This window comes from Sciurus carolinensis, chromosome 14, assembly GCF_902686445.1.
Source record: "Sciurus carolinensis chromosome 14, mSciCar1.2, whole genome shotgun sequence".
Taxonomy (NCBI): domain Eukaryota; kingdom Metazoa; phylum Chordata; class Mammalia; order Rodentia; family Sciuridae; genus Sciurus; species Sciurus carolinensis.
The window spans coordinates 11961426-11977974 of NC_062226.1; the positions used below are offsets into that span (position 1 = coordinate 11961426).

At 36.8% G+C, this 16549-nt stretch overlaps 1 protein-coding gene across 1 annotated transcript in view; it reads right to left on the reverse strand.

Moving 5' to 3' along the window:
- The window catches only part of LOC124964234 (olfactory receptor 1J2-like), a 29206-nt gene extending 21681 nt beyond the window's left edge, over positions 1-7525 (reverse strand). The window contains 3 exon segments of the mRNA XM_047524171.1: positions 7033-7208; positions 7210-7356; positions 7358-7525. Coding sequence (XP_047380127.1) covers positions 7033-7208; positions 7210-7356; positions 7358-7525 — 491 coding nt within the window.
- Positions 7526-16549: the final 9024 nt, after the last annotated feature.

Below are 16549 nucleotides of genomic sequence, written 5' to 3' on the forward strand. Positions count from 1 at the left end.
CTCTCCAACATTTGTAATTATTTATATTTTTGAGGACTGACATTCTGACTGGTGTGAGATAAAATCTCCGGGTAGTTTTGATTTGCATTTCCCTAACTGCTAAGAATGTTGAATGTCTTTTTTCCCCTTATATTTGCAGGCCATCTGTATTTCTTCTTTTTGAGCGGTGCCTGTTTAATTCACATGTCCATTTTTTAATTGGGTTATTTGACTTCTTTGGTGTAAATTTACATTCCGTACGTGTTTGAATGGGTGAAAGTGAACTATCATAACTATAATGCTCTAATGAAAACACTAAAAAATTCAGATATACATATATAGAACCAAACTCTGAAGTACATGATTTCCTAGTCAGTGCCAGTTTAAAATCCTACCAGGCAGTGGAAATCTCCAAGTGCTGTAATAACTGCATCCTGCTGAATTGTTATCAGATACGACTTATATTTGACTCTTCTGACTTCGGATGACACGTAGCTCAATTTCTCGTCATATTGATTAGGCCAGGGACATGGATCTTACTCTGAGCTCTCAACTGCCTTCTATTTTCCAAAGTTACAAACTTCTTTGACTGAACAATGTGTTGCACAATCAGCTGTTAGATACAGATACTTGTATCGTGTGTGTGTGTGTGTGTGTGTGTGTTGAATTGGTATTAATATTTCTGAGTTTGAAAGGCATTACTCTGCAAATGACACGATAGTACACATTGACCATGTTATAGGCTATTATTCTGCAGCAACTCTATGCTAAAGCAAGATTATGGGGTTGAGCCCCTAGTGCTGAATTACCTGTAGCAAATTGTGCTAGAGGGAATTCCTCCAGGGAATTCATCAAATATAAGATGGTCCCGTGTCAAAAAATATTGTAGGGTTGGGGTTGTGACTTAGTGGTAGAGCACTTGCCTAGCACATGTGAGGCATTGGGTTAGATCCTCAGCACATATGAATAAATAAAATAAAGGTATGTTTCCAACTAAAAAAAAATTTAAAAAAATATTGGAACTCAACTAAAAAACAAAACCAAACATTAAAAACAACTAAAAAAAAAAAAAAACTTAAAAAAATACTGGAACTCCCCTTCCTCCGCCTCTGCACATTTACCAACGGCACATCGCTCCCTTATTTAGAAATCAGAAAGGTTGCCATTTTCAGGGTGACTTACCTGAAGACTCAACTTTAAAGTCAAGAAAATGATAATAAACTGATGCATGAATAACTTCAAGCACATTAAAATCAAGGCTGTGGTAGATCATAGATAATATTTAAATAGTAACAATCTTTAGATAATGGAAGACATTTGCTGATGATATGATGGTATACTTAGAGGAACCAGGAAATTCCACCAGAAAACTTTTAGATCTCATAAGTGAATTCAGTAAAGTAGTGGGATATAAGATCAATGCACATAAATCGAAGGCATTTTTATATATAAGTGATGAATCTTCAGAAAGAGAAATTAGGAAAACTACCCCATTCACAATAGCTTCGAAAAAAATAAAGTATTTGGGAATCAATCTCACAAAAGAGGTGAAAGACCTCTACAATGAGAACTACAGAACACTAAAGAAAGAAATTCAAGAAAACCTTAGAAGATGGAAAGATCTCCCATGTTCTTGGATAGGAAGAATTAATATTGTCAAAATGGCCATACTACCAAAAGTGCTATACAGATTCAATGCAATTCCAATTAAAATCCCAATGATGTACCTTACAGAAATAGAGCAAGCAATTATGAAATTCATCTGGAAGAATAAAAAGCCCAGAATAGCTAAAGCAATCCTTGGCAGAAAGAGTGAAGCAGGGGGTATCGCAATACCAGATCTTCAACTCTACTACAAAGCAATAGTAACAAAAACGGCATGGTATTGGTACCAAAATAGAAAGGTGGATCAATGCTACAGAATAGAGGACACGGACACAAACCCAAATAAATACAATTTTCTCATACTAGACAAAGGTTCCAACAATATGCAATGGAGAAAAGATAGCCTCTTCAACAAATGGTGCTGGGAGAATTGGAAATCCATATGCAACAGAATGAAACTAAACCCATATCTCTCACCATGCACGAAACTAAACTCAAAATGGATTAAGGATCTCGGAATCAGACCAGAGACCTTGCATCTTATAGAAGAAAAAGTAGGTCCAGAGCTTCAACATGTCGGCTTAGGACCAGACTTCCTCAACAGGACTCCCATAGCACAAGAAATAAAAGCAAGAATTAATAACTGGGATAGATTCAAACTAAAAAGCTTTCTCTCAGCAAAGGAAACTATCAGCAATGCAAAGAAAGAGCCTACAGAGTGGGAGAAAATCTTTGCCAATCATACTTCAGATAGAGCGCTAATCTCCAGAATCTATAAAGAACTCAAAAAACTCTACACCAAGAATGTAAATAATCCAATCGACAAATGGGCTAAGGAAATGAATAGACACTTCACAGAAGAAGATATACAAGCAATCAACAAACATATGGAAAAATGTTCAACATCTCTAGTAATGAGAGAAATGCAAATCAAAACCACCCTAAGATTCCATCTCACCCCAATTAGAATGGCAATTATCAAGAATACAACCAACAACAGGTGTTGGCGAGGATGTGGGGAGAAAGGTACACTCTTACATTGCTGGTGGGGCTGCAAATTAGTGCAGCCACTCTGGAAAGCAGTATGGAGATTCCTTAGAAAACTTGGAATGGAAACACCATTTGACCCAGCTATCCCACTCCTTGGCCTATACCCAAAGGACTTAAAATCAGCATATTACAGAGATACAGCCACGTCAATGTTCATAGTTGCTCAGTTCACAATAGCCAGATTGTGGAACCAACCTAGATGTCCTTCAATTGATGAATGAATAAAGAAAATGTGGTATATATATACAATGGAATATTACTCAGCCATAAAGAACGATAAAATTATGGCATTTGCAGGCAAATGGATGAAACTGGAGAATATCATGCTAAGTGAGATAAGCCAATCTCAAAAAACCAAAGGAAGAATGATATCGCTAATAAGTGGATGATGACACATAATGGGGGGTGGGAAGGGTTAGTGTTGGGGTTGGAGTTGGGTTTAGGGAGGGGGGCAGGAATGGAGGAAGGAAGGACTGTATAGATGGAGGGGAAGGGTGGGAGGGGGAGGGGGGGAAGGGGAAAAAATGGCAGAATGAATCAAACAACATTACCCTATGTAGATTTATGATTACACAAATGGTATGCCTTTACGCCATGTACAGACAGAGAAACAACATGTATCCCATTTGTTTACAATTTTATAATAAAAAAAAAAAAAGAAAAAAAAAATGGACAAAGAATAAATTTCCAGGTTATATGAAGACTGTCAACAAGGCAAAAAATAAAAGACAAAAGCTAGAAGAAAACATGACCACGGTTTTACATAAAGGAATTCTGTTGCAAGAAGGGTGCTGAGAGCTGTTGTAATGGTCCATTGTGAATCTCCAGCGGACAGAAGGCTTCTCACTATGTGGTAATTCAGGAACCAGGCTCTGTGATCTCCCAGGCAGCTGGTGATCTGCTTCCATCCAATAGACAAGAAGACCTGCTTCTCTGAACACCTGGCCAGGAAATAGCAAGCGTTCTTTTCCAGTGGGAACATTGTGTCACCTAGACCCAGATTAGTAAGAAAATACAACTGCTCATTTTGAGTGACATGAAATCTGGGTGAGTAATAGCCATATTGGATACAAAGGGCCAATAAAAAAACGTGCTAAAATCCTTTACTTAATGAATAATAAGCACAATAGAAAGTAAAAACCCAATGGGATACAATCTGCTATTCACTACTCTTGGAAAACATCAAATTTTCAGAGGCAAAGTAATAGGAACTCTGTGGATTCAGATTTAAATTACTATAGTTTATAATTAATAGACTACTTTTAGAACAGGTTTAGGTTCATAGAAAATTGAATAGAAAGGATTCGAATGTACTTTTGCCAGCCACTGGCCACAGTTTTCTTTTGTTAACATCTTGGATTGATGTAGTGCAAATCTTATAATTGGACCAACATGGATACATTATTATTGACTAGCACGAACAGTTTATATTAGGATTCACTACAGGGTTTTCCTTCACTTGTTTTTTAACAGTTATGCAGTGACATGTACTCAATTATAGCATTATACAGAAAAAATTTTTCTGCCCTGAAAATGCTCTTTGATCCACATATTTATCCCTCCCTCTTCCTAGCACCAAAGACTTAGCAATCACTGATATCTTTATTATTACTGTAGTCTTGCCTTTTCCAAAATGTCTTACAGTTGAGTTCAAATAGTATGAAGTCTTTTCAAACTGTCTTCATAGTGTAATTATTTTTAGGACAGTTTAACAGTGATAGTTAAATTAGATACACATACTCTACAATCCAGTAATCCTTCTCCTTGGTATACACATTACAGAATCTCTTAAATTTACACAGAGGATGCATATACAAGAATGTTTGCAGCAGTGAGATCATAATAGAACAATGCTGAAAGCAAAAGGAAAACAAACAGCCTCTGAAAACAGAGGAGGTAAGAGTGTCACAGTGGCCTATGAAAATATAAAGATGAATTTCACAGGGATAATAGTAGATGGCAGCAAAAGAAAAATTCAGCAGAATAAGTGTAGTCTTATTTTATCTGCATGCAGTAAGGAGAGGACAAATTGAAGGATCAATGCAGAAGGGTTAAAATGCTAATGAAAAGTAAGGAACTGTGAAAATACTCAAGATCCTGGATTCCTTCAAGAGCAAGGAAGATGCGGCTAAGGACCAAAATGAATCTTTTTTTTAAAAACCCTCTGTTCTCCCTGATGGGCTAATCACCACCTCTGTAACAGGAATGCTTGTGCTTCTTCTTTGCTAGCAAGGCAATAAACCTTCTTTTTCCTCAAAACCGTGTCCTCATTATTGAATCGGCATCCAGGACAAGGACTCAGTTTTTGGTAACATTATTACTTGAAATATGATCATATCTTATATATATATATATTCTATACATGAACACATATACATATATATGAAAAATACATCATATATATGTACTATAGTTAAACTGCATATAACATCTTGTATATGTAATTTTGCTCATATCCAAAGTCAATATTATTATAAAGATGAAAGTAAAATAGACAAAAATCTTATAGAAATTTGAAAGATATTGGCTTATAGTTTTATGATTTGACCACACACCTGCAGTAGATTGAGTTCCAGTTCCACCAACTAACACAGGCCTAGTTATAAAATTCCCCTTAACTTGAACTTCCCCCCTTCATACCAGTTACTACAACTCATTGAAATAATGGCTATGGAAGTATCTGTCACAGCAATTGACTCAATGAAGTTAAGTACATTTGCTTGGTTTACAGGCAGTTTCTCCAGAACTAAAGACAAAACTGCCATTTCAGAAGGAAACATGGGATGGCATTTATGTATCTGGCGGGGGATACCTTTGTTTCATTTAACAATAAGATACAGTTGGATTAAACTACCCCAAAGACCTGCTTGAACTCACTGCTGGTTATGTGGACCTCCTGACACTCTACCTGGTCATTTTCTGTCCACACCCTGAAAGGCTGAATCCCCTTACCAGAATGGACTGATCACCCACAATCACACCCACTTAGTCCTCCAGTCAAGTCATGGTTCATAATTGGTAGCTGTTCTGATTCTATCTGAATCATGTCCTGTGTCCTGTTCATTTACAGAAAGTCATCCTCATTCTGAGGGAAAAATAAAAAGGTGGATGCCTAGTCTCCATCACTACAACCAAAGTAAAAAAGAAAAAAAGAATCGACAATGCGTAAGAAATTACAGTCACTGGGGTGAACAGGGTGAGACGGTTGGGGAAGATGGTTAACAGGTACTAAGCTATAGCTAGATTGTAAGTTCTGGTATTTTATTGAACAATATGATAGCACAGATACTTATATACTATACATATCAAGAAAACTGGAAGAGACTTTGAAAGTGTTCACCAAAATAAGTGATAAGTATTTGAGGAATTAGATATCTTTTTTTAACAAATTTGAACAGTATGCTTAGTGTACATGAATGGAAACATCTCACGGTACCCTGTGAATATGTACCATTTTATTGCATAGAATAAAAAAGATAAAATAAAGATAAACAGAAAAGAAAGAAAAACAATAAATTAAATTTATGATTAAGATTATTCACAAAAACAAATTCCAAGTATATGAGAAAATTAGAAGCAAAAATAAAAACATGAATTTACTTGAACAAATAAATACAATTGTTATCTTGAGAAAGGACAAAATTTTGATAAAAAGGAAGACTATTCAATGAAAAAGGGCTAAAATCAGTGACTATTTGAAAATTTGAAATAAGTACAGGAAAAGGATGCTATTAAATAAGAAAAATATATACAGGTATGTCTGTAAAACTAATCCCAGGACTGACAAACTGACAAAAATGTACACAGAGAGAATAACTAAGTTCAAGGTTTAAACACAGACAGAAAAGAAAATGCCATATAAAGATTCATTAAGAAAAGAGATTCAGAGAGAAAAGGATGCATACATGGGATGGATAAGGTCTAACATGCAGTTACTGAGAACATAAAGCACATTACATTGAAAAGGCTCCTCTCCTGAGGATGTTTCTCAGAGCTCCTTTCATATCCCGATTCCTCAGACTGTAGATGAAGGGATTCAGCATGGGGGTGACCACAGTGTACAACACAGACACAGTGACATCCTGGTCATTACTGCTATTGGATGAGGGGACAGAGTAGAGTCCAATAATTGCTCCATAGTACAGAGAAACCACAGAGAGGTGGGAGCCACATGTGGACAAGGCTTTGCAGATCCCCTTGATGGAGGGTCTTCTCAGAATGGTGGCCCCAATGAGGCCATAAGAGACCAGAATGCACATGAGGGGCACGGTAATGACCACCACTCCTACAGTGAGGATGAGCAGCTGGTTGACGGTGGTGTCTGAGCTGGACAGCTTGAGTAAGGCAGAGAGGTCACAGAAGAAGTGGTGAATGGTGTTGTCTCCACAGAAAGAGAGCCGGGCCAGGAGAAGGGTGTGCACAAGAGCACTGGCAAAGGACAAGACCCAGGACACAATTATAAACAAGAAACAGAGGCTCTGACTCATGACGGTGGTGTAGTGCAGGGGGTGACAGATGGCCACATACCTGTCATAGGCCATTGAGGTGAGGAGGAAGCTGTCAAGATCTGCAAAAATAGGAAAAACAATATGCATGACAAATGCACCCAGCATATGAGCTGGACTGAATCTGCATCAGCATGTCAGAGCATCTTTGGAGCTGTGACTGAGGAGAGGAGAGTTCAGTGAGGGCCAAGTGGCTGAGGAAGAAGTACATGGGGGTGGTGGAGGCGAGAGTCCAGTCTGATGAGCAGGATGATGAGCAGGTTCCCCAGCAACGTGGTCAGGTACATGGCCAGGAACAGGGCACAGTACATGCCTTGCTCCTCTGGCTGGATGGGGAGCCCCAGGAGGAGGAACTCAGACACACTACTCTGGTTCCCCCTCCTCATGCTCTTCAAGTTCTCTTTTGCTGGAGATGAAGAGATGGAAATGGGAAAGAATGAGAAGCCATGGTTACTATTACATAATAAAAACATAATCTTGAACTAGTTGACATGTTCATTTTAATCTGAATGAATATCTTAATCATTTGCCACATTAATGGCTAATGATGATCTGGGTAAAGGATGTTTTTTTGTCTATTGAGAACCAATACAATATCTTCTGCAGAAACCATGAAACATCTGAATCATCATCAGATCAGACCAGGTTCAAACATGAGGAGTCCATGAACTCATGATGGAAATCTGAGAATAGGGAATTAGGTGCAAAGCAAGGTAAGTAACCAGTCAGTGAGACTGTAGGAGAAGATCTCTAAGGGTTGTTGAGCCAGCTTAACCTTTCACAGGCTGTGAAACACACTTTGTCCAAAGCTTTATTTCCTTGGTTTGGATCAAGATTAGAGAACCCCATGGTGAGCTCTGGATCAGCCAAGGTATCTGGGTCTGGAGAATTGGTGGAAAATTCATATGCATCAGTCAAGGCAAGGGCCTTAAGGGCATGAATCCAATCAACAACATCAGATGTCTGTGATGTGCTTTGTAATACATTCATCACTTTTTCTTTAGAAATACTCCCCACTTCCCCTTTCCACTCTTACACCAACCTTTCTAATGGTATTTTCAGAGAATGTGGAGAAAAGTTCTGTTTATCTTCCAAATTCCATTTTTGTGTATTCCCTCAACTCAAACCAAATCTTGCTTTTGCAAATGTGTGGAACACCAGGAAATGATTGCCTTTTCTAGGCACATCCTGGATTGGTCCAGAAGAAGTTCTTAGTTTCTTTCTCTCATATATAAAATTAACTTTTCCCTTTTGTGGTTTCTCACCTTGGGTTTATGCCAGGAATTCTTAGCTAATGTCAGTTTGTATTCCTTCCGTTTCTTGTGCTTGGTTATCATTCCTCTCTCTCTCCTCAGGTCTGTTGTTCTTAAACTAATTATTGTTAGCAATCACCAAATAATAGGGAAAGAGCATACAATGATCCACTAAATTATGGAATCTGAATTCCATTAACATTCATTCAGTCTAAATATCTTTGAGAATTGAAGTGAGGAGTTGCTTCACTATCAGACTCATAACTCCGTTGGGGGGTTACTTAAAGTGCACATTAATGTACCAATTCTCCCAAAGTGATTGATTGAAATTATATTTTAAAGTACCATATTCTTTAGCCCACGAGCTTAAAAATTTTGTTCATGTGATATTGTTACTTGAGATGAATAAATTCAGTTATCTGATTCATGACTATGTTAATAGCGGTTTAAAACAGTGAGAATGGTAAATAGCTGTCTGTGGGACATGCAGGTTACCTCTAATGTTTTGTTATTTTCAGTTAAGATTACAATAAATAACAATCTCCATATGTCCTTTATACACTGCAATATATGTACATGTAGGACAAATTCCCAGCTTAGAATTGGAGGGAATGTGTATTCATGATTTTGATAGATGGTTGATTTCAAGAGGCTGGGTGCTGAGAACCGTTACTGTCATGTGATCTTTCAATGAGCCCAGAATAAGAGTGGCTGTCACATGAAGATTACAGAGGCAGGCACACTAGGGAAGTGTGTGGAGAGAGCATGGCTGGAGCACCCGAGGGGCAGGACCAGCCAAGATCACGGCCATTGAGGGAGAGACATGCAGCTGGAGAACTCTTCACAGACAGAGGCTCTTCCTGAAGTAATAGAAATACCAGGCCTGTTCTGAAGTAATAGACAGTTTCAGTTCTATTCTCATTGATACACTACCACACTCACACAAAAAACAATTAACAAAGGAAGTGACTAACAATTTAAACCATTTGCTGTCTACTGGGTAGAGATCAGATTATAGGAAGACAAGAGAGTCAGCAGGAATCTGAAAAGGAGGTTATTGCAGTGGTCTAGCCATAATAAAATACCTGTTTACACTTGGATGTGGCAGCAGAGATGAAGAAAGTTACAGAAGTTGGGTAGGTATATATTTTGGGAAAAAAAAAAACAGATTTAATATGTGTTGAGGATTAACAAAAGAAGGTCCATTTTTCCAGCATGTTCTCAAAAAGTAGATGAAGAACCAGTTTGGAATAAACTATTCTTCATGGAGATGTGATTTCACTTACTCATCTCAAAATTTGGATGGAGACTCAGTTGAAGATAAATTACATAGAGTTACCTGTCACTCCCTAGTGTGGGGCGGGGTGGAATCTGGGATCAGAAGCACACTCTTGGACACACACACAGCCATACAATCACAATACTAAAGGCAAATTTCATACCTGCTCTGACACGGACCCTCAGACAATGAGCACAGATACCTTCAGCTATGGTACAGGGGAAGGTTCTTCCATTTCTCTCTGGATGCACAGTGAGACAGGTGGAGCTCACAGTTGCATTGCAACAAACTGAAGAGTTATCCATTCAGAAACAAAGGTGAAAAAATATATTAGTTTATGTTGGTTTGCCGCCTGAGAAATGGGTGTCAGTTTCCATCTTCTAAATCCCGAGAGGACCCCAGAGTCTAAGTTCCCACGCCACCTACAAATCACATACAGGGTATAATGACTTCATTGCCTTTGGCTCCCTTAGGGGAAGAACTACGTGCTGAAGCAGCCATAAGGGAGTTTGCCCTTGGAGGAATCATGATGATACCCAAACGCTGCTGTTAGAAACTTGGTGGCTCACAAAGTGTTTTGACTTCTGCACTCACATTGGGCAACATGTGATTCTAAATCCATAATACACAAAGCTGGAGGATGAGTGTGTTAACACAGTACCTTGTTGCTGGACCCCTGCTATTTCAGGAACACAAGAAACACCCTAACGCTCTCAGAGCATAGGAGTGAAGGGACTTATGCCTCATTTTCACCACAGGACCTGGGAGGTGAAATATACTTCCTATAAATCTCATTCTCCTGCCCCAAATCCATGGTGTCAACATTCTATTGGTGTAAGTTTCTCTCAATACCATGAATAGCTATTCAATATATACCTCTTGCTCAACATCTCATCAGACTGAGCCCAATCCATTCCATACATCTCCAGCCCCATTGCCTTTCTTTTTTTTTGTTCTAATTAGTTATGTAGAACAGCAGAATGCATTTGATACATTGAGCACAAATGGAGCACAACTTCTCATTCCTCTCCCTCTACATGATGCGGTCACACCGGTCATGCATCATAAATGTACGTAGGGTAATAATGTCTGACTCACTCTGCCATGCTTCCCACCCCTACACCCCCCCCTCCCCTCACTTCCCTCTACCCAATCCAAAGTTCCTCCATCCTTCCCTAGCACTCACCCCCAACACATTTGGATCAGCATCCGTTTATCAGAGAACACATTTTGCCTTTCCTTTTGGGGATTGGCTTATTTTGCTTAGAATGATATTCTCCAGCTGCACCCATTTACCTGCAAATGCCATAATTTCATTCTTTAAGGCTGAGTAATATTCCATTGTGTATAGATTCCACATTTTCTTTATCCATTCATCTGTTGAAGGGCATCTAGGTTGGTCCCATAGTTTAACTATTGTGAATTGAGAGGCTATAAACATTGATGTGGCTGCATTACTATAGTATGCTGATTATAAGTCATTTAGGTATAAACCAAGGAGTGGGATAACTGGGTCAAATGGTGTTTCCATTTCAAGATTCTGAGGAATCTCCATACTGCTTTTCATAGTGGTTGCACCAATTTGCACTTCCACCAGCAAAGTATGAGTGTGCCTTTCCCCCCCATCCTTCCCAACACTTATTGTTGTTTTAGTCTTGATAATTGCCATTCTGACTGGAGTGAGATGAAATCTTGATCTGCATTTCTCTAACTGCTAGAGATGTTGAACATTTTTTCGTGTATTTGTTGATAGATTGTATTTTTCTTCTGTGAAGAATCTGTTCAGTTCCTTAGCCAATTTGTTGATTGGGTTATTTGTCCAGTTCCATTTCTTTAATGCCTGGTAGAAAATGAATGCCTTGTGTTCATTACTTATGGTGCAGATATGTGAGTGTTTATGTTATTAATTGGTTGTTTACAAAAAAATCAAACTGGACTGGGAGCTTCTATTTGAGTAAAGAAATTTTGTAAGATTTTTAGACTTCAGGTCTGGGTTTTGGGTCTTGCAGAACATGATTCAGCATTTGTTTACCTGATAATGCTGCAATAGTCCTGTCTGTTTTCCTAGAAGTCAGAGGTTGAGAAAATTTACTTCTGAAATTTTCTTCCTTGCACAACTATTACAAAAGTCCATGATTTTTCAAGATTTCTCCTTTGATTAAACAGTATAAGAAAACAGTTCTCTTGAGTTAATTAACCTTTCACAGGCTCTGAAACACATTTTGGCTAGTGATTCATTTCCATGGATTGGATCAAGATTAGAGAGCCCCATGGGGAGCTTTAGGTCAGTAAGGTATCTGGGTCTAGTCTTTCCACTGACCCAAACAACATGGACATTTTCTATTCAGTCCCACCTATATCTGGGCATACAGGACTGAATTTCTGGGTGTATTCTAGAATATTCTTGCTGGGTCTGGTGGGCTGCAATTCAACATCACATGGTTCAGCCAGATGTTGGCTTTGGAAAGTTGCTTCCCTTGAATTTATTTCTTGGCCCTTATTCTCCACCATTGTTCTTTGTGTCTTTTTTCAGGCCAATACTAAGTTGCCTTGGTTACTAGAGCTGTGAAGTATATTGTGAAGTCAGGTGTTGTGATTCCTCTACTTTGTTTATGGTTTATTTCTTTGTTCTTGTTCCTCCAAATTACTTGGATTATTTTAGGTATTTTGGTATTCCATAAAAATGATATGAGTGTATTTCATATTTTTGTAAAGAATACAATTGGTATTTTGATAAGAATGGCATTGCATCTGTAAATTGCTTTGGATAGAATGGGCATTAACAAATTAATACTTCAGTCCATGAACATGGGATGTCTTTCCATTTTCTTGTGTGTCCTCAATTTCTTTCATCAACATTTTGTAATTTTCATTGAAGAGAATATTTGTATCCATGCTTAAATTGGTTTCTAGTTAATCATTTAATTTTATTTTCAAAGCTGTTGGAAATGGGTATCTTTATTCATTTTCTCCTCAGCAATTTTGTTATTAGTGTATAAAAACTATTTTTTTGTTGATTTTGTATCCTGAAACCTACTAAATTTTTTAATTGGTTCTAAACATTTTCTCATAGTCATTAGGTTTTTCTATATGAAAGAAATGTCATTTGTGAAAAGGAATAATATGACCTCTTCTTTTCCTGTTTGGATGTTCTTTCTTTCTTTCTCTTTTCCTGTTGCCCATATTATGATTTCTAATAATATAGAGAAAAAAGCAGAGAAAGTGGGCAACTTTGTAGTGATCTTTGATAAAATGATTTCAGCTTTTCTACATTACAAATGATGCAGCCTGTTCATTTGTCATATTCTTTGCTTTTAGGTGCATCCCTTTTCTGTTTTTTGTTATTCGAATGTTGTTTTCAATGATCAAGTGATGTTGAATTTTATTGAATGTTTTCTTCTATATCTATTGACATGATCATAATTTTTTAGACACTTTCTGTTGATGTGATATATTTATTTATGATTTGTGTATGTTGAAACATCCTGCCTCTCTGTGACTAATTTGATTTGATTGTGGAATATAATATTTGTGTCTGGTGTTATTGAGGATTGAAGAGACTTGTACATGCTTAGCAGGCATTCATTCTACCACAGAACTATCCTCAAATTCCTCTATAAACATTCTTATGTACTCTTGGATTTGATTTGCTTATACTGTGTTGAGAATTTTTGCCACTGTTTATTGGGGATTTTTTTTTTGTAGTTTTCATTTTTTTTGCTGTATGCTAGGCTGGGTTGGGTATCAGAGTAACATTGGCCTCATTTTGTGAGTGTGAAAGGTTCCCTTCCTTTGAATCCATCTAATACCTTAACAAGAACTGAAGTTAGTTCTTCTTCAGAAGTTTGATAAGGTTCAGTAGTGAAGCCACCCACTTTGGGGACTTTTCTTCATTGGAAGACTATCACTCATTCAGTCTCATTAGTCATCATTGGTCTTTCTGGTTGTCTATGTCCTCATGGTTCCTTTTGGGTAGACTATATATGTCCAAGATGTTCCCATTTCCTCCACGTTGTCCAATTTGATGCAAACACTGTACACGACAGTCCTTAGTTATCCTTTGTATTTCTGAGTTATCAGTTGTTACATCTCTTTTTTCATCTCTGATTTTATTCATTTGAGTCTTCAATCTGTTTTTTCCTGGTCACTCTAGAGAAAAATTTGTCAATTTTGTTTAACGCCCCAATTCTTCATTTGTTGTCTTTTGTATTTTTAGACTCTATTTGATGTTTTATAGATCTTTTCTTTATTATTGTTTTCTTTCTACTAATTTTGGGTTTTGTCTGTTCTTGATTTTCTAGTTACTTGAATTGCATCAGCTGTTTAATTGAAATCTTTCTGATTTCTGTGTAGGTACTCATTGGTATGAACTTCCTGTTAGTACAACATTTGCTATATCTCATAGATGTTGGTATGTTTTCATTTTCTTGTGTTTTAAGTAGTGTTTTAATTTCCCCTTTGATTTCTCCATTAGTTCTTTGATTTCTCCATTTGACCCATTAGTCCGTCAAGAGAATGCTACTTACATTCCATGTATTTGTAACATTTCTCAAGTTCTTGGTTGCTGATTTCTACTTTTAGTCCATTGTGGTCAGAGAAGATACATGATGTTATTTCAATTTCTAAATATCTCTTAACATTTATTTTGTGTACTGACATATGGTCTAACCTGTTAGAATACTCCGTGTGCTTATGAGAATAATGTGTATTCTGGTGCTGTTGCATGAAATGTTCTGTCAATGTTTCTTAGGTCCAATTGGCCTAATCTGGCCATTCATGGAAGAATCTGTCTCATGTCATTTTAATTTTCAGAATGGCCAAAAATATCTCATATGTTTAGATAAACTTTCATGTACTCTACAATGTCATATCATGTATTTTCAAAATAAGTTCTAATATGGTTTTTGAATTCTTTTGGCAAATGTGTTATCTAGAGCTTTTTTCTTCAATTACAGATTTCTTAATTACTTTTATTGAAGTATAACTTATAAACATTTAGCATATAAATTTGTGTCTGTGTACTTATTCATTTGTATACAGTAATGAGAGGATCACTCAAGTGAACAAATGGACAATTCCTGGTACTGCTGAAGGCTGCCTTCTCCCTCTCATGGTCAGGTACTCCCTAGGATAAATGGTCTGATCTCTATCATCACTGATCAGTGTTGCATGGTCTTCCATTTCATACATTATGTAATTGTTATATATGATAATTTTCACTCAATAGTTTGAAAGACATTAATCTATGCTGTATATATAAGTGGTTCATTCTTTGCTGTGTTATTCTAATTATTCCAAAGTGAACAAATGACAGTCTTATTACCATTCCAAGCTGATGGACACTTGGATTGTTTCTTGTATTGTTCTATAAAGAATAAACTTCTAATTAATAACATTATATTCTATATTTGAGTGAAGTTTTGCTATTAAAAAGAATAGACTGGATCATGTGGTACTAATGAACAAACTCAATGTTCAGTTCCTTAATGTAATGAAAGATTTTTTCTTATGTATTTTTTGTGCATAAATATTTATGCAAATATTATTTATCTGAAATAGCTGCTAAGAACATTCTCATGCCTGACATTTAGTGAGCACCAGAAGTCAGTTTTCATGATTTATACTCAGGAGATGATATAATACTAAATTCTATCAGAAACTGGGACTCTCCAAGTGCTAAAATAACTGGGTCCAGTTGAAAAGAAGGAATTGTGCAGGCCTAAGGGTAATGATGGTGGTTCCAGTGGTCCAGTGTAGGCCTCCTAGTGTAGAAAGTTTTTAACTATGTGATAATTCAGGGAGAAGGCTAAATTACCCTGAGAACAGAAGGTAACATATTTCCATTCAATAGAGGAGAAGATTCACATCATTGTTGAAAATCCTGGCCAGGAATTACACATACTCTCCTCTACTGGGGACACCTAGATCAGTAGAAAATGCTGCAATTCCCTCCCAATGATAACTTCACTGATGGTGATATTTGACTTGAGAGCGAATATTCATCTCTGTTATGAATAGTAAATATAGGCTAAGATGCTTTGCTTCCTTGATGATCAGCGAAATAGAAAGTAAAAGCACAGTGAGATAAATTTTGTTGTTAAGTACACTTAGAAAAGACTTAGAAATTTCCTGCCAATACCAGGTATTATTTAATAGGAACTCTTACACTCTGTGAATTAGAGTTTAAATTAGTATAATTTAAACTAATTAATGGACTATTATTAGAGCAGTTTCAGGTTTACAGAAAAATTGAACAGATATATTCATATATATATGAATAGTATTATATATAATATATGATACTATTATATATTATATATGTATCATATATATTTTATATATATATATATGTATATGAATGCTTCCTGTTCCACTCATATGTATACCAGGGAAGCATCTAGCAGTACCCAATAAACAAAGAAACAAAATATATATATATATATATATATATATATATTATGCACACATGTACACACACTCACACACACACACACACACACACACACACATACATAAACATGTTTTGTCCACCACATGTTACTGCAACTATATTGTAGAAGAGTTAGTTTAGTACTAGCTTAATTGGATAGACACATGACTGAGAATTCATAGAATTTTGTGCATGTGCACACTGGATACATGCAGAAGAATGTCTGCAGTGGCGTGATATCGTAATGGCAAAGTGTCGAAAGCAGGGGAAAAGCAGCCACTGAAAACAGTGGGTAAGCATGCTATGGTCTCACAGTGGAATATGAAAAGATAGATGAATTTCACACAGACAGTGAGAGAGAACACAAGCAAAATTGAGCAGAATAAATGAAATCTTATTTCATATTTCATTTATGTGTAACAGAACAAACAAAATTGAAAGATGGATG